The sequence below is a fragment of the Mirounga leonina genome, unplaced genomic scaffold, assembly GCF_011800145.1.
Source record: "Mirounga leonina isolate KUSES-001 unplaced genomic scaffold, KU_Mleo_1.0 Mir_366, whole genome shotgun sequence".
Classification (NCBI taxonomy): Eukaryota; Metazoa; Chordata; class Mammalia; order Carnivora; family Phocidae; genus Mirounga; species Mirounga leonina.
The window spans coordinates 5580057-5603032 of NW_023270709.1; the positions used below are offsets into that span (position 1 = coordinate 5580057).

At 48.5% G+C, this 22976-nt stretch overlaps 2 protein-coding genes across 6 annotated transcripts in view; one reads left to right on the top strand and one right to left on the bottom strand.

Moving 5' to 3' along the window:
* Positions 1-1784: 1784 nt before the first annotated feature.
* PSMG4 (proteasome assembly chaperone 4) lies at positions 1785-21712 on the top strand. 4 transcript variants are annotated; one of them, XR_004683809.1, is made up of 4 exons: positions 1785-2090; positions 13177-13252; positions 17882-18053; positions 20242-21712. XR_004683809.1 is itself a non-coding variant. In XM_035030755.1 (3 exons), exons 1-3 carry the CDS (start codon positions 1917-1919, stop codon positions 17971-17973), a joined length of 342 nt encoding a protein of 113 aa, XP_034886646.1. In that variant the 5' UTR covers positions 1785-1916; the 3' UTR covers positions 17974-18082. The 4 variants fall into 4 exon arrangements, 2 of the variants coding, with proteins under 2 accessions (XP_034886646.1, XP_034886645.1); XR_004683808.1 differs by having other exon boundaries at positions 20248-21712; XM_035030755.1 differs by lacking the exon at positions 20242-21712 and having other exon boundaries at positions 17882-18082.
* Positions 21228-22976, bottom strand: part of SLC22A23 (solute carrier family 22 member 23) — a 178524-nt gene continuing 176775 nt past the window's right edge. The window contains exon 10 of one of the 2 annotated variants that reach the window (XM_035030747.1): positions 21228-22279. In XM_035030747.1, the coding sequence (XP_034886638.1) occupies positions 21922-22279 (358 nt within the window). In that variant the 3' untranslated portion in view covers positions 21228-21921. The remainder of the gene's footprint in view (positions 22280-22976) is intronic. The other variant, XM_035030750.1, reaches the window with a different exon arrangement.

Below are 22976 nucleotides of genomic sequence, written 5' to 3' on the forward strand. Positions count from 1 at the left end.
AATGGATGGATCTCAAAGTAATTATGATGAGTGAAAAGGCAGACAAAAAAATTGTACATACTCTAAGATTCCATTTATCTAAAACTCTAGAAAATCCAAACTAAGCTGAAGTGACAAAATGCATATTAGTGCCTGGGGAGGGGAGCAGAAAAGGTTATAAAGGGGCTTGAGGAAACCTCTGGGGGTAATGGACATGTTCACTATCTTTTTTTTTTTTTTTTAAGATTTTATTTATTTATTTGAGAGAGAGACTGAGATAGAGAGAGCATGAGAGGGGGGAGGGTCAGAGGGAGAAGCAGATCCCCCCGCTGAGCAGGGAGCCCGATGCGGAACTCGATCCCGGGACTCCAGGATCATGACCTGAGCTGAAGGCAGTCGCTTAACCAACTGAGCCACCCAGGCGCCCCATGTTCACTATCTTGATTGTAGCCATGGTTTCATGGGTTATACATGTGTCAAAACATCCATTTATACACTTTAGATGTGTAGTCATTGTATGTCAATTATACCTGAATATAGCTGTTAAAAATATTGACCTGAAAGTTAACTATTGTATTGAATCATTGATAATTAGCAAACAGAACAAACCTTTTACATTTTACATGGTTACAAATGTAACCTTTTACATTTAAATTTTGTCTACTGAGACCTATTAGAGCTTTAAAAAGTAGGACTGTGATAGTTCTGACATAAAACCCAACGGTCTGTTGTAAGAGAACCTGACAAAATGGATCCTGCTTGCTCTTACCTCAAACATTCTCTCTGATATTGAAGGCTTCCTTATTTCAACTCTGCAGTGTCCCACAGTGACTCAGATTAAAGGATCCCTTAGTTATAATGGCCACCATTAACCGTGCTTCCCACACACTGGCACCTACTCCTTTCCACTCCTCTGAAAGGTACCTATTCTTATTTCTATTTTGTCCACGAGGAAACAGTCTCAAAGATTACAAGTCAGCCCAAGGTCCTGGCTTGTATGTGATTGCAAACCTCAGGGGGTCTGCGTCCAAGAGTGCCTTCCTGCCAACTTTAGTGGTCACACTTTTTGGAGGCTTTCTTCCAATATCGCCGCCTTTCTCAAAGGTAGCTGCATTCAAGGCTTCCCTGAAGGTACAGGGCTCCTAGAGGAGGAGGATTTTGGTAAACCAAACCAAAGACGAGGTGATGGGAGGTGGCCGCGCTAGGAGCGCTTAAGGAACTAATTAAAAAGTGATCGTCTCCACGAACCATGAGAGACGATGGACTCTGAGAAACAAACTGAGGGTTCTAGAGGGGAGGAGGGTGGGAGGATGGGTTAGCCTGGTGATGGGTATTAAAGAGGGCACGTACTGAATGGAGCACTGGGTGTTATGCACAATGAATCATGGAACACTACGTCAAAAACTAATGACGTAATGTATGGTGATTAACATAACAATAAAAAAGTAAAAAAAAAGTGTCTCCAAAGGGCTACGAGTCACGCCCTGGGATGACGTTGCAGCTAGCGCCAGCACATGAATGCTACTTATCAAGCACTAAGGAGGAGGGAGGGAACAAGCGAGGGCGAGTTCTGCCCGGCGGCCCTGGACACCCTGAGGTTAGCCCCCTGACGCCAGCCCTGCCCTTGTCGCTGATGACCGCAAGTTCTCAGCAAACCCCAGCCCTGGGAGAGGCGGGGGGGAACCGCGCAGTCTGCGCTCTGCCTACGGCGCGAGAGCGAGAAGCCCGGCCCCGCCCACTCCTGGACCCGCCCCGGCCCCGCCCCGGCCCCGGGCTAGCCCCTCCTCCTCCCCGGGCCCGCCCTGCCGGCGCCCCGGGACCAAGAGTGAAGGCGCGCGCTCGGCCTCTCGGCGCTCGCTTGCTTGGGTCTGGCCAGGCTCCGCGCCGGCCTCGCAGCCGGAGTCTCGGCGCTAGCGGGACAGGGCCCGCCAGGCGGCATGGAGGGGCCGCGGGCCGCCGCGGGCGGGGACGTCTCCTTGCACAACTTCAGCGCGAGGCTGTGGGAGCAGCTCGTCCACTTCCATGTCATGCGGCTGACGGACTCGCTCTTCCTGTGGGTGGGAGCCACGCCGCACCTGCGCAACCTCGCCGTGGCCATGTGCAACCGCTACGTGAGTGCAGGTCGGGGCGGGGCGAGGGGGAGGGCGGAGAGGGCCGGCGAACGCGGTCGGGGAGGTCCTGAAGGGGGCCCGGGGCTGAGGTGGGGGGAGAGGACGGGGGGCGCGGCGGGGGAGGCCGGGCAGGCGTGGGGGGTGGAGGCCCAAGGGAGCGGGCCGGTGTGGGGGCGGGGGCTGGGACTGAGGGTAACCGAGCGTCCCGGCACAAGTGGGGTACCAGAGGGGGTTCCGGCCCCCTAGGTGCGTGCGCGTGGCCCTCAGGTCTTTCCTGGGCCCAGGGGCCTGGGGGCTCCCCGGAACTCTTGCTGTGGTGTCTTAGGGAACCGGGGTCCAGTCCGGACCTGCACCACCCGAGGGGAACGGGGTGCGGTCCGGCCGGCGCGTGGGCCCCCAGGCGAGCCCCGCCTCTCCCCACCTCCTCTACCTTTAAGGCGGGCGCCCCACTGCTGGCTCTCCTAGCCCCTCTCTGTAGTTGGATATTCAGTGGGGCTCTATCGTGGGACCTCTGGGTTTCTGGTCACACTCCTGCCCTGAGGGTTGGCATCCACCTCTTAGTTTTCATACCTTCCCTGTATTGGCCACACTGAATTTTCCTTGTTTCTAGTACAGACCTCTTTCCTGAATTTTGGACTCCTGTGTTCCCGCCTGAAAGTTTTAATAGGCATCTCACGCTAGACATATTTAAGACCGAACTCTTAACCTCTTCCCGCAGACCTGCATCTTTCACAGCCATCCCATCTCTGTTGTGGAAACTCCATTCAAACTTTGATTACTCTGTCTTCCACTCTCCACATGGGAGTGTCAGTGAATCTGTAGGCACTGCGGTCCATCAGAACATGGGGGGAATCCAACCAGCATGTGGGGCGACCCCATGAGGTGGAGGCCGTTGGCAGGGTCAGTGAAAGAATTCACCCAAGACAGAACAAAGGAGACAGAAGGTTATTGAATGCACAGCGGGAAGGACAGCATGGGAGAGACTGCCAGGAGGCAGTGTTGGGGAACTGTAGATAAGGGGGAAGGTGAGGAGGTATGGGAACATATGGAATGTTCCTCCTTTTTTTGGTACCCGTTTTGGGGTGTAAGTAACCCATTGGTTAGCTAGGGCTTAGGTGGGTCGCCTAATGGGCCTGTTTGTATTCAGCTAAGGGGTTGGAGGGCACTGTGGGTCCTTCTACTGTACTCAGGTTTCCACTGTCCAAGTTGGTTGCCTCAAAGCGGCCTCTACACACCCATCACCTCCTTTCAGGCCTGCCACCCTGGGCCAAACCTGCAGCATCTCCTTTTCCTTGCCTCATTCCCCCCTTTGCTGCCTGTGTTAATTTCTTAGAGATGCTTGTGGCAAAATGCCACAAGCTGGGTGGCTTAAACCAACTAAGATTTATTCTCTCACAGTTCAGAAGGCCAGATGTCTGAAATCAAGGTGTCGGCAGGTCTGGTCCTTCTGGAGGAAGGAGGGCCGCGTTCGCCGGCCCTCTCCGCCCTCCCCCTCGCCCCCGCCCGCTCTGAGGGAGAAATGTTCCCATGCCTCTCCCATCAGCTGGTGTTGCTGGAAGTCCTTGGCATTCCTTGGCTTGCAGCATCACTCAATGTCACTGGCCTTTTCTGTGTGTCTTTCTCTGTGTCTTTACTTGTAAAGACACCAGTCATAATAAATTAAGGGACCACCCTATTCCATTATGACCTCATCTTAAATTCCAGCTTAATTACATCTGCAGAGACCCTATTTCTTAAAAAAAAAAAAGTTACATTCACAGGTGTAGGGGTTAGGATGTGCACTTATCTTTTTGGAGGATGTGATTCAGCCCATAACACTGCCTTAGAGCCAGTTCTCTACAGGGCAGCAGACAGCAATCAGATATTGTCATTCCTCTGCTCCAGATCTTTCAAGAGGTACCCTCAGAGCACAGTTCAGAGACTTCACAGTAACTCTTTAGGCTCTGTTACCTGGTAGAGCTCCCCTGCTCCCGCCCTCCTCCTGCCCACTCTTGGCTGCTTTAGCACATAGGCATGTCCCCAGATGTTGCTCCCTCTGCAATTAATTATCAGTATTGGTGGTGGTGGTGAGGTTTGTCTGTTTTATGAGTCTTTGTAACCTTAGTGCCTGACAAGCTGCTCATTAAATTGTTGAGTGAATGAATGAGGCCTCCCTCAAGGACCTCCAGGTTTGCTAGGGAGGGCTACCAGTAACCTGCAGCAGTAAGGATTGTAATCTCCGAGGGGACCTTGGGGTGGTAGGAAATCAGAGGAGTGAGCCATCAGGCAGGATCTGGGTAAAGTTTCAGGAAGGAGACAGCCTCTGAATGGGACTTCTGGATGTCTTCACACAGTATCCCTCTCTGCCCTTTCCCTTCTTGCTCTTCTTTTCCTGGGCGGGTTTTCTTTTATTTCTTTTCTGGTGGGTACTAGCAGCTGGGCCTTTGGGCAGGTGGCAGTTCCTTCTTTCATTGGAGGAGAGGTGATGGGTGGGGCTGTGTGTTTGGAGGTTGTGATGCCCTGGAGGCACCTCACCTTCTTTCTTTCCTAGTCCTTAGGCTGTAGTCATAGACAGTGGGTAAGGCTGTGGGTCACATAGGGCACAGGACTACTGATTGGTAAGACCAGGCATTGCTTCCTTGAATCAGTTTCAGGATTCCTCCCGTGCGCTGCTTTGGTGCACTTTGGCAGTCAGACCATTTGGTAGTCATAGCTCCTAGTAGGGTATATTTCCTCATCTGGAAGCTCACACTCTATAAAGAGCAGGTAGGGAGAGGAAAAGGGGCCAGTCTCAGTTACCAGACCTGTCAGAAGTTCAGTCCTATTCATTGGTCACACTGTATACTTGTACATTGTCTTCCTGCAGCAGGGCACCCACTCTCCAGCTGGAGAGAAGAGGTGTAGACCATAGCTTAAAGCAGGAAACAAGCTTCCTGTGGAACAGGGCTTGGCAAACCATGGCTTAGGGGCTGGCTTGCCTTCTACTTTTGTAACCAAGTTTTACTGGAACATAGTTCTGCCCATCCATTCAGTAATGTCTGTCGCAGGTTTTGTATTTGGATGGCAGAGGTGAACAGTTAAAACTGGACCTTGTAGTCCATAAAAACGAAACGATTTATCCTCTGGCCCTTCCCAGAAAAAGGTTTTTAGCCCATGTGTGGAGAGTGGCACCAAAGGGTCTGTGACGTCTCCCCCTCCTCCCTTGCCCCTCGACCTCCACATGTAAGACAAGACCATATAGAACAAAACCATACCATTCTGCTGCTCTTCCAGCTGGCCTGCCTTGCATCATGTGGTCTGTCTGTGGCACTGACAGGCTTTAGAACAAGGATGATATAGGGGCCCTACGTGCTCAGATGATGTAGGACGTGTTGGGCCCACTTGGAGTGGACAGTGGTGCTCCAGCCATAGTAAAACTGTCTAAGCATGTGTGTGCCTCGGAGACCAGCTGGGTATAGTAAGATTTTGGAAATAATGAAGTACTAAGGGTAACAATATAAGGTTTTTAGTTTTGTTTTTGTTGGGAAACGATCACCTTAAAGTAGATTTTCTGTTTCTAAAAGTTTAACTGTAAATACTGTTAGCACATAGCTGAATATTGAACTTGAAACTTGTAAACAGCAAATTCATTAATTGAGTTCATGTTTTTGTTATCTTTTCAGCAAAAAAGCTTGCAGTAAATGCTTTCATTCTTATCCTGTATTTTTTTGATCATCTCTTATAGACCTGAACAGGTTCTTTCTCCTTTTGAAGTGACTTTGAACCACTAGGAGACAAGGAGCAGTCACTGATCTGTGCCCTGCTCACAGTATCTGGCACATAGTAGGTGTTTATTCAGTTTACCTGTCTTTACCTGGACAGTATGGGGGGAGGGGTGCCCACCCCAGAGCCTCTGGTGGCACATGCTTGTTCCTCTAAAAATCTTGCCTCCTGGCAGGGAAGAGTTAAGATGGTAGAGGAATAGGGGCTTGTCTTGTCCCTTGAACACAGCTAGTTATCAAATCATTCTGAACACCCAAGAAATCAGTCTGAGGTCTGAGAGAGCAAAAACTTTAAGTCTACAAGTAGAAAAGCGACCACCTTTTGGAAGGTAGGAGGTGTGGAAAGTTGACTTGGGGAGATATAACTGGGTACAGAGGCGGGGAGGGACCCTGCTTTCAGAGGTTGCCACAAAGTATTTAAGCAGCAGAGTGCAAAATCTGAACTTTTAGAAGTCCACTACTGTGGGGCACGTCCCTGGCTAAAAAGTGCTCAGGTGGTGAAGCAGGGCAGAGTGACAGGGTGGTCTGAGGATTCCCTGGGTTGCAAGAAGAATGGGTGGTGCCAAGGTGCTGTGCTGTTCCCAGGCAGAGGAGTGGGGATGCTGGCTGAGAGCAGCAGGTCTTGGTTCCGGCTTTCTGCTCAGTTTTGCTATAAACTGCGAACTGCTGTGCGGTGGTGAGACTGCTTTCCTGGGATGGGCGGCAAACTGCAAAAGTGTGGGGAGACCCTCCCCCAGAGGAACAGTGTGGGTCAATGCCATGGGAGTCCCTAAAATTTGGAGTCTTGAAACTAAGTCATGTGCCTGAGATAAAAAAGCTTGGATACAGGCAGGGTGAGTGCAGGGTTCTGATGGAAACTGGGAACATGAGGGGTGATTGGTTGCTCTTCCGTGAAGGCTCAGTGAAGAGTAGGGTTGTGAACCGTCAGCTCCAGGGCTAGTGCATGGGTTGCCACCATGTTCATCCTGCCCATCAGCACGGAAAGCCTTCAGGGAGCAAGATGCACCACCTAGTGGAGGCTTGTCCGCTTACACCAAGCCCTGCTCCCCTGTGCCCAGGAGGCCCATTTCCACTAGGGTCAGCCACCTGAGAATCAGCCCAGCAGGCCCCTCCCCTCAGAAGACCAGCACAAACAACGGGCTGGTACCAACTCTACTAATCATAGAGTGCTGCAAACCTTCAGCTCTAGGGGAAATAGGATCTAGCTTCCTTTTTACTTTTATGCTTTGTTTTTTTATTATTCATTTATTTTCTTTTTTCTGTTCCTTTATTACTATTTTTAACACATATATTTAAATATTTTTTTATTTTTTATTTTTTTGTTTATTTTCATTTTATTTTATTTTACTTCTTTATTTTTAAAGTTTTGGATCTAGATTCTTTTAACAAGCAGACTAAAACACACCCAAGATTACTTTTTTGGGTATTTTTTCTTTGTTTTTTGTTTTTTTTATTTGTTTGTTTTTTCTGTCTTCTTTTCTGGACAAAATGACAAGATGCAGGAATTCACCCCAAAAGAACAAGAAGTAGAACCCATGGACAGGGATTTCATCAATACAGATATAAATAAGATGTCTGAACTAGAATTTAAAATAGTAATCATAAGGATACTAGCTGGGCTTGAAGAAAGCATAAAAGACACAAGAGAATCCCTTATTGCAGAGATAAAAGAACTAAAATCTAGTCAGGCCGAAATTAAAAAATGCTATAACCAAGAAGCAAACACCAAAGGAGGCCATATAAAAATGAGGATGGATGAAGCAGAGGAGCAAATCAGTGATATAGAAGATAAAATTATGGAAAATAATGAAGCTGAAAAGAAGAGGGAAAGAAAGGTAATGGAACACAAAGGTAGCTTAGGGAAGTCAGCGACTTATTAAAACGTATTAACATTCGTGTCATGGGAGTCCCATAAGATGTAGAGAGAGAAAAAGAGGCAGAAGGTTTATTCAAACAAATTATATCTGCAATTCCCTAAACTGGGGAAGAACACAGACATCAAAATGCAAGAAGCACAGAGAACTCCCATTAAATTCAACAAAAGCTGACCATCAGCAAGGCATAGCATAGTCAGACTCACAAAATACACAGACAAGGAAAGAATCCTGAAAGCAGCAAGGGAAAAAAAGTCCTTGACTTACAAAGGAAAACAGATCAGATTTGCAGCAGATCTGTCCACAGAAACTTGGTAGGCCAGAAGAGAGTGGTAGGATATCTTCAACGTGCTAAATGGGAAAAATATTCAGCCAAGAAATCTATCCAGCAAAGCTGTCACTCAGAATAGGAGAGAGAGTTTCCCAGACAAAAACTAAAGGAGTTTGTGACGACTGAACAAGCCCTGCAAGAAATTTTAAGGGGGACTCTTCAAGTGGAGAAAAAAAGACCAAAGGCAACAAAGATTAGAAAGGACCAGAGAACATCACCAGAAACATCAACTCTGTAGGTAACACAATGGCACTAAATTCATATCTTTCAATAATCACTCTGAATGTAAATGGACTAAATGCTCCAATCAAAAGACATAGGGTATGAGAATGGATAAAAAACAAAACAAAACAAAACAAAACAAGATCCATCTATATGTTGCCTATAAGACACTCATTTTAAACCTAAAGACACCTGCAAATTGAAAGTGAGGGGATGGAGAACCATCTGTCATGCTAATGGATGTCAAAAGAAACCTGGGGTAGCCATACTATATCAAGAGAGAAAAAGAGCATTATATCATAATTAAGGGGTCTATCCATCAACAAGATCTAACAATTGTAAATATTTATGCCCCCAACTTGGGAGCACCCAAATATACAAATCAATTAATAATAAATATAAACTCATTGATAATAATACAGTAATAGTAGGGGACTTTTAACACCCCATTCACAGCAATGGACAAATCATCTAAGCAGAAATCAACAAGGAAACAGTTGCTTTGAATGACACACTGGACCAGATGGACTTAATGGATATATTCAGAACATTTCATCCTAAAGCAGCAGAATACACATTCTTTTTGAGTGCACATGGAACATTCTCCAGAATAGATCACATACTGGGTCACAAATCAGCCCTCAACAAGTACAAAAAAGATTGAGGTCATACCATGCATATTTTCAGACCACAACTCTCTGAAACTTGAAGTCAACCACAAGAAAAAATTTGGAAAGACCTCAAATACATGGAGTCTAAAGAGCATCCTACTAAAGGATGAATGGGTTAACCAGGAAATTAAGTAATTAAAAAAAAATACATGGAAGCAAATGAAAATCAAAACATGACAGTCTAAAACCTTTGGGATGCAGCAAAGGCAGTTCTAAGAGGGAAGTATATTGTAATACAGGTCTACCTTAAGAAGCAAGAAAAGTTTTAAATACACAATTTAACCTTACACCTAAAGGACCTAGAAAAGGAAGAGCAAATAAAGCCTAAAGCCAGCAGAAGAAGGGAGATCATAAAGATTAGAGCAGAAATAAATGATATAGAAACAAACAAAAAACCAGTAGAAGAGATTAACAAAACTAAGAGCTGGTTCTTTGAAGGAATTTATAAAATTGATAAACCCCTAGCCAGACTTATCAAAAAAGGAAAGGACCCAAATAGATAAGATCAAAAATGAAAGAGGAGCGATCACAACCAATACCATGGAAATACAAACAATTGTAAGAGAATACTATGAAAAAATTATATGCCAACAAACTGGGCAATCTGGAAGAAATGGACAGTTTCCTAGAAATTTACAGACTACCAAAACTGAAACAGAAAGAAATAAAAAATTTGAACAGAACCATAACCAGCAAAGAAATTGAATCAGTAATCAAAAATCTCCCAACAAACAAAAGTCCTGGGCCAGGTGGCTTCCCAGGGGAATTTTACCAAACATTTAAAGAAGAGTTAATACCTGTTCTTCTCAGATTGTTCCAAAAAATAGAAATGGAAGGAGAACTTATGAACTCATTCTACAAAGCCAGCATTACCTTGATTCCAAAACCAGACAAAGACCCCACTAAAAAGAGTTACAGGCCAATATCCTTGATGAACATGGATGCAAAAATTCTCAACAAAATACTAGCAAATTGAATTCAACAGTACATTAAAAGAATTATTCACCATGATCAAGTGGGATTTATTCCTGGGCTCCAGGGGTGGTTCAGTATTTGCAGATTAATCAGTGTGATACATCACATTAATAAAAGAAAGGATAAGAACTTATCAAAGGATAAGATCCTGTCAGTAGATGCAGAAGAAGCATTTGACAAAGTACAGCATTCATTCTTGGTAAAAACCCTCAACAAAGTAGGGATAGATGGAACATACCTCAGCATTATAAAGGCCATATATGAAGGACCCACAGCTAATATCATCCTCAAAGGGGAAAAACTGAGAGCCTTTCCCTATGGTCAGGAATAAGACAAGGATGTCCACTCTCACCATTACTGTTTAACATAGTACTGGAAGTCTTAGCCTCAGCAATCACACAATAAAAAGAAATTAAAGGCATCTAAACCAGCAAGGAAGAAGTCATACTTTGACTATTTGCAGACGACATGATACTTTATGTAGAAAATGTGAAAGACTCCACCAAAAAATTGCTAGAACTGATACATGAATTCAGCAAAGTTGCAGGATATAAAACCAATGTGGAGAAATCTGTTGAATTTCTAAACAATGAGGAAGCAGCAGCCAAAGAATTCAAGGAATCGATCTCATTTGCAACTGCACCAAAAACAATAAGATACCTAGGAACAAACCTAACTAAAGAGGTAAAAGATCTGTACTCTGGAAACTATAGAACACTTAATGAAAGAAATGGAAGATGACACAAAGAAATGGAAAAGCATTCCAAGCTCATGGATTGGAAGAACATTGTTAAAATGTCTGTACTACCCAAAACAATCTACACATTTAATGCAATCTCTATCAAAATACCACCAGCATTTTTCACAGAGCTAGAACAAGCAATCCTAAAATTTGTATGGAACCACAAAAGAACCCAAATAGCCAAAGCAATACTGAAAAATAAAAATAAAACTGGAGGCATCATAATGTCAGACTTCAAGCTGTATTACAAAGCTCTAGTCATCAAGACACTATGGTCCTGGGACAAAAACAGTCACATAGATCAATGGAATAGAATAGAGAATCCAGAAATGGACCCACAACTATATGGTCAACTAATCTTCTACAAAGTAGGAAGGAATATCCAATGGAAAAAAAGACAGTCTCTTCAACAAATGGTGTTGGGAAAACTGGACAGCAATACGCAGAGGAATGAAACTGGACCACTTTCTTACACCATACACAAAAATAAATTCAAAATGGATGAAAGACCTAAATGTGAGATAGGAAACCATCAACATTCTAGAGGAGAACACAGGCAGCAACCTCCTTAACCTCGGCCATAGCAACTTCTTACTAGATGCATTGCTGGAGGCAAGTGAAACAAAAGCAAAAATGAACTTTTGGGACTTCATCAAAATAAAAAGCTGCACTGCAAAAGAAACAAAACTAAAAGGCAGCCTATGATTGGGAGAAGGTATTTGCAAATGACATATCTGATAAAGGGTTAGTATCCAAGATCTATAAAGAATTTATCAAACTCAGCAGCCCCCCCAAAAATAATCCAGTCAAGAAATGGGCAGAATACATGAATAGACATTTGTCCAAAGAAGATATCCAGATGGCTAAGAGACACGTGAAAAGATGCTCAGTGTCACTTATCATCAGGGAAATACAAATCAAAACCATGATGAGATACCACCTCACACCTGTCAGAATGGCTAAAATTAACAGGACAAGAGGCAACAGGTATTGGCGAGGATGTGGAGAAAGGGGAACCCTCTTAAGCTGCTGGTGGGAATGCAAGCTGGTGCAACCACTCTGGAGAACAGTATGGAGGTTCCTCAAAAAGTTAAAAACAGAGCTATCCTCTGATCCAGCAATTGCACTACTAGAGATACTACTAACAATACAGGTTCAAAGGGATACGTGCCCCCTGATGTTTATCGCAGCATTATCAACAATAGCCAAACTGTGGAGAACCCAAATGTCCATTGACGGATGAATGGATAAAGAAGATGTGGTACATACATACAATGGAATATTATGCAGCCATAAAAAAGAATGAACTCTTGCCATTTGCAATGACGTGGATGGAGCTCAAGTGTATTATGCTAAGTGAAATAAGTCAGAGAAAAACAAATACCATATGATCTCATGCATGGGTGGAATTTATGAAAGAAAACAGATGAACATACATTATGGAAAGGGGGGAAGGGAAGAGGAAACAAATCGTAAGAGACTCTTAACGATCGAGAACAAACTGAGGGTTGCCGGAGGGAGGTCGGCGGGGGTTGGGCTAGATGGGTGATGGGTATTAAGGGGGCACTTGTTGTGGTGAGCACTGGGTGTCAATGATGAATCACTAAATTCTACTCCTGAAACCAATATCGTACTGTGTGTTAACTAAAATATAAATTAAAAAAATAAATAAAAAAAGAGAAAGGCAAAAAAAAAAAATCTTGTCTCTATACTGAGTGCTCTGTACTTGACTCAGTACTGAGTGCTGTTTGTTTTAGAAGGCTAGTATTTTGATAAAAGTAATTTTGACCATATTGTAAGTTAGTGAGTTTTTTTCTCTTCAGCTAGGAATTTTAATGGTAAGGGGGATTACTTCCATAGTAATTGGAGGTCAGATTTCTTCTATATTTCAAAAGGGCCACATTTATTTTTTTAGTTTTACTGCTTCTTATCTGAAATGAGGATTGGTCAAACATACTCTGACGTTCCTATTTTCCTTATTTGGACACTGATGGCTGGTGCCCTAGGGCCTTGTTGAGCTTGCAGAACCCAGACACCTTCAGGGGAATGGAGCTGTGTGTTCTCTTAACAGGCCCAGATGAGGAGATAGGCATCCTGCCGTCTGGGCTCATGGCTAACTTACGGGTGAGAGGAACCCAGGGGCACTTGGCACCTAGACTCTGGGATTAGCTTTCTTCCTGCTGTACCCTTAATGGTTTTGTTGGCTTCCCTCTTGGTTATAATGTGGTCTTTCAGCATGCTTTGGGGTTTCCAACACTGAAGCAAGCCTTTTATGTAAAATAAGTCTTAGAACTTGCTAACAGCACTGTGATGCCAGTTTCCGTGACTGCTCTTCGTCTGTCCCAGCTGTCTGACCTCACGTGCAGCAGAGCGTCAGCCCACCTGGCTGTCCACACAGATGCCGGGGCTTCCTTCTCTCGGTAAATGTGTCCAACCTCCCAGAACCTGCCACTGCCACCCTCAGGAGGAATCCGAAGCCACAGAAGCTTGGCCGATGGAAAAGCAGCATGTGTTCTTTGTTTCCCTTTTAGGATTCCATCCCTGTGTCTACCTCCCTCCTCGGAGACACTTCCGACACCACCTCCGCTGGCCTTGCGCAGCGCTTAGGTATGTACCTGCGGCTGCGGCTGCACGAACAGCCAGATGGGGAGTCGCTGTTGCAGGGACCCGCGAGGCCCAGGCCCTGGAGAAGGAGAGCATCCTTATACTGAGAGAGAAGCACAGACCTTTGTATGTTGGGTCTTCTTTAAGGAGGGCTTGTCTCTGTCCATGACCTTGACCACTGTCTCAGCTGGCATGTTCTCGAGGGGCTCCCACGGCCTGCTCTCCAGGCCGGTGAGTGACAGGGTGACTCAGTTCCCTGTTGGAAGCGCGTTACCTCCTCCCGGGAGGAGAGTGAGAGTGATGCCCACAGTGCCCATCAGCAGTGGCTCGGGGTCGCCTCCTGGTGATGCGGCAGAGCCTGCGCAGGAGAACTGTCCTTCGGTGTCCATGTGGTGTCGTGCAGAGCTGGCCGGAGGGGAGGCAGGCCTGACTCGAGTGTGGTGTAGACGGTGGTAAGCAAGAGCGGGAGGTTGAAGGCTCCACCGTCTTCCTGCGCCTGGAACACATACTTCCTGAAAATAGCTCGGTAGTTGAGGTGAGGACGGCTGTGTCCTGCCCCTGCCAATGTGCAGGGCGCCTGGGGACGTGGGACAGTGGGGGCAGCCTCTGTCTCCTCCTTGGTCTTCGTGTGCACCAGTGCTCCCAGCCAGTGCCCTGGACGCGCCGGGCGCTGGGGGTGAGGCGGGGGAGGCCCGGCCCCTGGTGTTGAGGGGCGGGCAGTTGAGTGGTGCCCACCGTTCGGCCAACCTGATCCCTGCTCAGTGGGCGTTTATATTGCCAGTCACTCCAGGCAGCCCCCGCGTGAGCAGTGTGGCCGCACGGTGGAGGTGGACAGGGGAGTCGTGGCCAGGGTGAGGGTGGGTGCCTCTAGACCTGCCGCTCTGAGTTCCCTGCGTGTGGACGGCACAGACCCTGAGGGCGGCTCTGGTGTTATAGGAGCATCCGCTGGCCTTTTTCTTTAGCCCGGCGTTAGAGAAACCTGGCTGGGAACTAGCGTGCGCTGGTTACCCAACTAGTAAGTTACTTTGGTAATTTCTTAATAGGAAGTAATTTTAAATTTACAGAAAATTTGCAGCAAAGATACAGGGTATTCCTGCTTAGCCTTCACCCAGAGTCCCGGGTGTTCTCATTCCCTACGTTGATGATGTTATTGTTTTCTGAACCACGTGAAAGGAGTTGAAAGGCGAGATGGCCCTTTGCTCCTCATGTGCCTCGGCCGGTGTGGAAGGGCTGACAAACCGTATCATGCCCTGCCTGGTCAGGGGGAGACACGGGCGTGCTCATGTTTATAGAGCCGGGAAACCGGGGGGATCGCCCCAGGGTGGGAGACGGGTTCTGCTAGAGGAGGCTGGCGGGGGCTTGTTTGCTGCATCACGAATAAATAGTTGATGCCAGTAAAGTAAGATGGGCTCACGGGTGTCCTTGTGATGGAAGCCTAGTAGCACTTTGTGTGCAACAAACTACTTTGCTTTTTGTTTTGTTCTGTTTTTTGTATTTTGTTGTTTTTTTTTTTAGTTTTGTGCAAATGATTTTTTTAATTAATATTTTTCTTCTCGTGTGGTTTACATCGATTGATTATAATCTGTATAAGCGTAGACAAAAAAATATGTCTTCACCAACTTACTAAACTCAGATATTGATGAAGGGTCGTCTCCTGCCTGTATCAGCCAAACCTGGCAGCGCTTAGCTGTTGCCCAGCAAGGCCAAGCACGCGGAGAAGGCTGGGAAAGTCAGCGGTATGATGTGGCTGCTGGCAGTGCCAGGGGGCTGCTGATGCCCAGGTGCTGGGATCATGCCGCCCTGGCCTGTGCTGGTCCTCTCGAGTAACTTAGGTCTGGACCCTGCAGTTGAAAACGCATCACTTGTCTCGAGGGGCAATGGGAAGAGAGAGGTGTCCTGAAACAGTATCCTATATGGAGAATGAAAGGAAGTAGGAAAAGAGACGATCTAGTGGGTCCAGAGTAACCCCAGAAGCACTGGAGGGCTTTGGTGTGCACGGGGCGCCCTTACTCTGTGAGCCCCGGAGGGCAGGGCTGGGCTGCTGGGTGGACGGTGCAGGCAGACACAGTTTTGCTCCCTGTAAGATCCTGTCTTAGCAGGTAGAGTGATTGGAATCAGAGTGGCCTCTCCCTGGGGACAAGGAATTTCCTGCCACTGGACGACAGTAGGCTGAGCGGGCTGTGACTTGACAGTGCCAGCCCCCCTCTCCTCACCTCCCCGTGTGACAGGGCCGGCATGGTCATCTGATGTCTGCGGGGAGTAGGAGTTGGCACTTGCCCGTGTGTGGGGGGACGCCGAGGGAGGGGGCCCAGCACTGGAGTGGTCGGTACTAAACTGGTTTAATTAAGGCTTACTGCCTGATACGTGTTATGACTCTGGGCATGTGACTGGGCTTGATTTTAGTAGTTGGAGGAGCACTCTTCAACTATGATGGGTTTGTAGAAAGGGGCTAACACGTATCTTCAACATCAGATTGAAAGCCCTACGGTTGTGCGTCTGTTCACATGCATGGACACGTATGTGTGTGTGTTACGTAAATGGAACCGTACAGACACGTAGGATTATCTCTGGGAAGGGAATGGAATTGCTAGAGAGGGTGGTACTGAAGGGGAACTTAATTATTTTAATTACTTTATCATTGTCTGTATTTTAAAGTAAAAACAAAACAAAACAGGCAAACCAACTTCTCAGGTAGAACAGTGGTACTCAGCCATCAGGGCTTGGATCCCCCGGAGCGCTTGTGAATCTCTGGCTCAGTTGGTCTGGGGTGGAGCCTGGGAATCTGCATCTCTGACAAGCTCCCAGGCGCTGCTGCTGACTGGGGCCACACTCGCAGAACGGGTGTTGTGGACAGTGAGGGGGGGAGGGGTCTGCGTGACCGCACTTGCAGGCGCTGCCTGGAGGAGCATTAAAAACCAAAACCTTCTTCTCTCCCTACGACCCCATTCTCTTCCCAGGCATGGTTCTGCTGTCAGGGATGTGTGAGGCGCACACAACCTCCAGGCATTTCAGTCACTTCTGTGCCAATGTGTTTTCTTTTTAGCCAGGAAGACCAACAAACAGGTGTTTGTCAGCTATAACCTTCAAAACACAGACAGTAACTTCGCATTACTGGTAGAAAACAGGATCAAGGAAGAAATGGAGGCTTTTCCGGAAAAGTTCTAGCAGAGTGGCAGAAGTGAGGATTTGTAACTTATGTACAATGTACATTGAAATAAATGGATTGAATTTCACTGTTTGTCATTAGGTTAATGTGTTTACGTTTTGTTTTCAAATCTTCATCTAACTTTCCTTCTTCCGCTCACCAGAGCGTGGGCCAAAAAGCTGCAATCGATCTGCCTGGGGAAGAAGAGCCAAATGGCAGGCAAGAGTGCGTGTGTGGCCACTCAGGAATAGGGAACAGGGGTTAAAATGGGATATTGTTGGGACTGCAGAGGGCTAACCTGATAATCTAGGAAAGAGGTACATTAGTCATGACCCTGCCGTGTACACTCCTCATTAGAATTAAGGTAGTAAGTCTTTATAAAGTACGTGTCAGGTTGGCTCCTTCCTGTCCCCTTCCGGGCAAGCCCTTCCCCGGCACGGCTGCTCACCGCAGTTCCTGCTGTGTTCTCCCTTGGACCGGCTCACTGGATTTCTGGACTTGAATCTCTAACTCCCCTGGGCCCTGTCTCCTCACCTGTAAATTGGGAATAAGCTCTCCCTTGCTGGGTTATCGTTAGGACTAGATATATATGCATGCTTCGCATGATCGAGTAAGGGGCATGGCAATTCAGATGTCAGTTGCGCTATTTATCTACTTCATTGTTATGGATCCAAATGCTTTAGCTCCTCCTGGCTCTTCTTGCTATCATTGTCCTTCTTTTCTCCAAAGTCCCAAGCACCTGCTTTGGTTACCTTTAATCCTTAGCCTTTTCCTGCCCGCCACATGTAGTGGATTCCAGTCTCGCTAGTTCCACATGCTACACATTTTCTTTCACACCCTTTTCCAAAAGCCAGTATGTCACGGGCTAGTGGCTCCTAACTCTGGCTTCACATTCGAATCCCTGGGGGTGGCCTTCACAGATTGCCTGTGCCTGGCCCTTCCCCAGAGACTCAGAGGGCCTGGGACCCAGGCTTTGGCAGATCTGAAAAGCTCCCCACGTGCTGCTCAGTACAGGCGAGGTTGAGGACCACTGGCAAAGAACTTCCTAATCTTCAAGGTCCATCTGGACCCCTTTTGTTGCTGGAGGCGGATTGTTTAGGGCCCTGTAATGGGGTCCATGCAGTGGCAAAAGTCTCGTATTGAGCCCGTGGTTAGGCAGCCCGGGGTGCTTACACTCTGGCCAAGACATAAAGGCACTTGAGAGGAGCAGGTCTGGGGTTCCAGAAGCTTGCCTCCTTTGCAGGTTTCCTGTGCTAACCTCCAAGGCCGCGGCCACCACAACTGTAGCTTGGAAGCACAGTGGGCACCTCTCTAAGAAGAGCAAGTAACACACAATCAGGGCTATGGAGAGAAGAGTTTGGTATAAATACTTTATTAAAGAAATAGTGTTTTCTTGTTAAAAAATACTACATTAAAGAAGAGTTTTGGGTTATCAGAACTTCCTCTCAGAATCACAGTGTAAGAGAGTCCTTTCTTGACCTCTCTAGGAACCGTCAGGCCATGGGTTAGCAGGACGTCAATACACACAAGAAAAGAACTCTTCAGTTTGCTGATGGCCCCCGCTTCTCAGGTGGTCTGAGAACATCACCAAGGGAACAGTTTGCGTGCAATCCGATCTCTGCCTCTACTTGCCTTTAAGACCGGGACCCTGCAAGCGAGGTGAGAGGCCACCCGCTGTCCCCTCAGGGTGAGAGCCAAGACTCGGTTTACAGAGGCGCTAAAGTAGGGACAGTGAGAGCTGCATAAACAGGTAGAGTTTTTATTACTTGTAGTCAATGGTCATGAAATGCCCTTCATTGGATACCATCAGATGAGGTAGGGAAGACATTCCAGTGGAAATTTGTTAATGGGGCAACATTTTTTATTTCTGTACATTTACATACAAATTTTCCCCAAAGGTACAACAGATGTGACATCATGCAGACGTTTAGCTTTGAACGACAGTTCAGAACTCGATTTAGGCTTGTGCTATGAATGAGCACCTCCAGAGTAATCCCGGTCGACATGTACAGTAACACGTTCTTACATAGAAACCTCAAATGTGTGGGGGTTGCTGAAAGGACAGAGGGAGGGAAGTATTCCCCACTAGACATAACACACTGCTTTTCCAAAACACACAATACATTAAAGTGAGGTGTTCTTTAAAAGAGTTGAAGTGTGGGCTCCCCCAGCACATGTGTGTGCCCGCGGGCCCCCAGGGGTGGGCGATGCGATGGTCACATGGGTCACTTAATGGCACTTCAGTCATTTCTTGTTTGGCTCTAGGAAGTGGTAATGTTTGAGTGCAGTTACTTCCTTTATGAGGTTTAGTTTTGCTCTCTTTCTGTTGTGTGGCCAAACCAACCTACCAGCCCCCTTCCCCTGGTTGCAAGGGATTCTACTCTTTTAGAAGACAAAGCATTTAAAACTGTTTCCTGTTTGTCTGGGGCGCTACCGTTTAGGGGATGTGGTGTTACTGTTGACTTCTGGAGAAAAACAAAATGAAGAAATATCCAGCCCTGTCTCAGGTGTTCACATTTGTGCATAACTTTTATTGGAAGGGGATCACAGCTCCCTGATAGGCTAGCAGGATGCAGGAGTGGGCGGCGGAGGAAGCTGGAGCTGGGGATGTCTCCCCCGGCAGCAGGGGGTGGGGTGGAGGCGGTGGGGAAGGGAGACTTGAAGTAGCAGGTGCCTGAGAAGTGTTCCCTCACTAAGCACGGAGGCAGCAGGACCGAGGAGTCCACGCACCGCTGACCCCGCGCCAGGGGGGCCCACAGCCCCCTCCCGCGCAGACGGCCCCTCTTGCCTTGCTCGCACGGTACGGGATGTCCACGAGCTCAGCCCGCACGGAAGCTTTCCTGCTTCGTCCTCATCTCATAAAGGCGTTCCTTAAGAGCTTTGGGTGTCCCGAAGCCCAACCAGCAAGAGAGCAGCTCAGCCTACCCCCGCGGCTGCCGCCAGAGAAGAGCTGTGGGACCTCTTTGCCGGGACATCACGGATTGTTGGCAAGTCAGCCGTGTTCACATCTGCTAGACTTTGGTCCCCGTAGCCAGCTTCTCTTCTAGTCCAGATCACTGAAGTGACAGTGCTGACTGCTGTCTCCACTGGACTGGTCTTCACAGTTGTCCCGTCACATGGAGATCAGAGACTGAGGAACAGGACCTTGTCTGTGCCATGCCTCGCTTCTGCCCTCCTGGCTAGAGATTAGCGGTGGCTCGCGCCAGCTTGAGGACGGTTCTCACAGAAGCTCCACGAAGGTCCATGCGGCCAGCGAGGGAAGGCGCCCAAGTCCTGGAAGACAGCAAGCGGGCCGTCCTGGCGCCGGGATGAGGGACACAGACAAGACATCCGGCCGGGTGCAGCCTCGGGGCCCTCGCCGGCTCCTTCCCAAGTGTCCCCCCCGCCCCCCGTGGCCCGGCCGCTGCGCAGGTCCTGTCCTGGGCTGACTGGGTCCTGCCGCCCGGGGGCTTTGTAGTAAGTACTCTAAAAAAGGCAAAGTTTGGCACGTGAAGGCTGCAGAGATGGAAGGAAAGATCTCAGATTGAGGGGAATGCAGACTAACATTGAAACGTGGAACAAAGTGACTTAAAAGCAATGAAGGGAGGTGTGGGTGAGCTGGGCTTGGAGCGGGTGGTGCTGGGGAGGGCCCGCCGGGCATCTTCCGTCCCAGGCATTGGTGAGGAGACGGTGCGGTTCACTCCCTGCGAGTTGGCTCACCTCACGGTGTTTGTAGCAAGCCAGCGGGCTCGTACTGGGGTCTGGCGGTTTTGGGGGAGGGTGGTGGGTGGACTGAGAACAGACCGGGTGGAAAGCTGGACGGGGATGAAAGGGAAGTTACGTCAACCTCTTTTCTGGCCCTTTTGAGTTCTAGCCGCTGTCCAATGGAAGTCCCCTAATTGCTTCACGGACTCGAGACCACAAGCTCCCTGGAAGAACACGGCTCACAGCAAAGACATGTGTCACAAAGTGCGGAGGTGGACAATTCTAGAAAGAAACCAGGCTGTCCAAAAAACTGGGTGCCTGTGTTGCTACAAGACAGCGCCTGCCTGCGCCGACGAAGCTTGTTTGTTCGTGGCCCCCTGGGTGGCCTTGCGGAGGCCCTCCAAGTGACGCGCCCCTCAGACAGGCGCAGGAAGCCCGACCTGGAAAGGCAGGAGGAAGCCTTCACTGTCGGGGACGCAGTGAGGAGCACGATGAAAACCCTTGGCTATCGGGGGCGGGGTGGGTGTTGAACTTTGGTGAGTTATTGCTTTCTCTCAACTGGTCTTGATGCTTGAAGAGGCCAGAGGTCAGGTGGACTCAGCTGTGAGTCCCACTCCTCACCCTGAGCCCCGCTCTGTGCTGACAAGCGACAGGAAGCAGGAAGCAGGCCAAGGCAGGGCTGTGTGGGGGAGTGGCTCCCACAGGCTTTGCAGCGTCTCAGCATGAAGTCAGTGAGAGCTGACAGTCATCCAGGCTGGTGATTTCTATGCGGCGTGTGCTCGAGATGTGGGTGACGGGCCACGTCCGGGAGAGCACCCCTCGCTCCTGTGGGTTTGCCTCAGTGGTCTGCGTCAGTTAGTGTCCTATTGGTTTTCAGTTCAGAAAGTGGCCTCATGTTCAGGCTGTGCTGGCGAGGAAGCCGAGTGTGACAGAGGGGACTTTCTTGCTGGAGCTAAACCCGGGAAGGAGTACTACTGACGTTACCGTGCCTCACCTCTCCACACCCTTGCTCGTCATGAGCTCGGCCAGGCGAACCAATGTCGGCAGACCGTGGCCTTAGTACCACCCGTTACTTAGGATTTCTGGTGAAATGTGTACACTTTGCCCCAAGGAGCTTCCAGCATCAAGTACAAAAGGATGATCTCGAAGGAAAGACTAAGCTGGTTTTAATGATATTTGGGAGCTGCTTTCCCCCAACGCATGGAACAGAAGCTCTTACCTCACAAACACACACACACACAAAAACCCTTTAGAAACCATACACAGACTCTCTAGCAAAAACCTAATCGTTTACATTTCACTCTGTCTACAATGCGGTCATGGAGACACTCCACGACAGGTCAGTCTGTCCGCACACAGGCAGGCGGCCTTGGGGGGCGCGGGCCCAGAGGGAGGGACCCCTGGCTCCAGTGCGGGGTGCTGGACGAGGGTCGTGTGTGACCTCCAGGGCCGCTGCGCTGGCTACTTACGGCGTCCTCCTCGGCAACCGTGTCCCTCTTCCGAAGGAGGTGGTTCTGTTTCGAGATCAGTTAGAGGAAAGGGAATAAAGTGCTTCTCGTAAAAATGACCAAAATAAATACAAACATTTCATGGCAGAAAAGAAAGTCTGAAGGGTTATTTTCAAAGAGTTTGCTTCCTCACACACACGATCCTTAGAGTTTTGGAAAGACAGAATTTCCCCACACCAGTTGACAGTCTTGCGATCCGCGGCATCAGCAGCAGAATTGGGTTTTCCTGCCCCCCCCAGCCACGTGTTCGGTCCCTGGTCTGTAAACCTGTGCCCAAACAGCCCCCAAGCCCCTGGAGCCCACAGTGCCCCCTTCAGGGAAGGCCGTGCCCAGAGCTACATGGACTTCATGCCGTTGGCTGTGGCGTTCTCGGGCAGCCCGTCCCCTGCGGTGGCCGCGTCGTGGAGGCCGGAGTAGTCCTTGAGCTCGGCGTTGGTGAGCAAGAGGGGCTGCTCCCCCTTCTTATGCGGCAGGAGCGGCTGCCGAGTGTAGTGCTCCCCGTTAGAGATGTTCTCGGGCAGGTTCTGGTTCCTGCTCTCAGGCAGCAGGAGGATGCAGATGATGCAGATGAGCGTGCAGCAGGCAAAAATGATGTGGTGCAGGAAGTAGCCTTTCTGGTTGTGCAGATCGATGATGGGCGCTGTCAGCATGCCGAAGCCCGCGCTAGCCAGCACCAGCCCCAGCCCGCCGCACCTACGGGAGAGCACGAGCACACATGGTTAACGTCCACGGTCAGAGCCCGCTGCGGAGGGGCACGGCGCCGCCCAGAGTGGGGACACACGGGAGCAGGATCGTGGGGCTGACCAGGGCCTGGCTTGGGCAGGGGGCCACCAGCCCAGTGCATCCCGCCTGTTGGATATCCCAGACCACCTTCACCTTGGCTATCTTTGTACCACCTCTAATTAATATTTTCTCTTGCCAGCTCAAAATTTTTTACTTTATTTTGAAAGGCAATATTATAATACTACTGTAAATGGAAAAGCACTCGCCATAATAATATGCAACGCCAAAGTATTATTAAATTATGCTACTTCCCAAGGTTTGCTCTTCATTTAGAAAGAGGTCAGTGGGCGGGTGGGAGGTGGATTAACAGGGGTTAAAGAGGATATGACAGACAAACCAGCACTCACAGAGAGTTTCTCCAGCCAGAACTAGAGAGACTGGAAGATACTTTAAAAGACAGTAATTTTTCTCACTGTGAGTTCTTATTTATTGTTGTGTCCCATCTATTTCCTAAAATCAATCTGCACACCACCAGTGGGAGCGGTCCCGCCTCTGCGAGGTGCTGTGCCAGAAGCCACGTGCTGTCTGAGAGAAAGTCACAGAGCACTGAGCTCAGAAAGTACTAAATGTGAGCCTAGAGGATGTGCCACTTATCTCCACTCCTCTG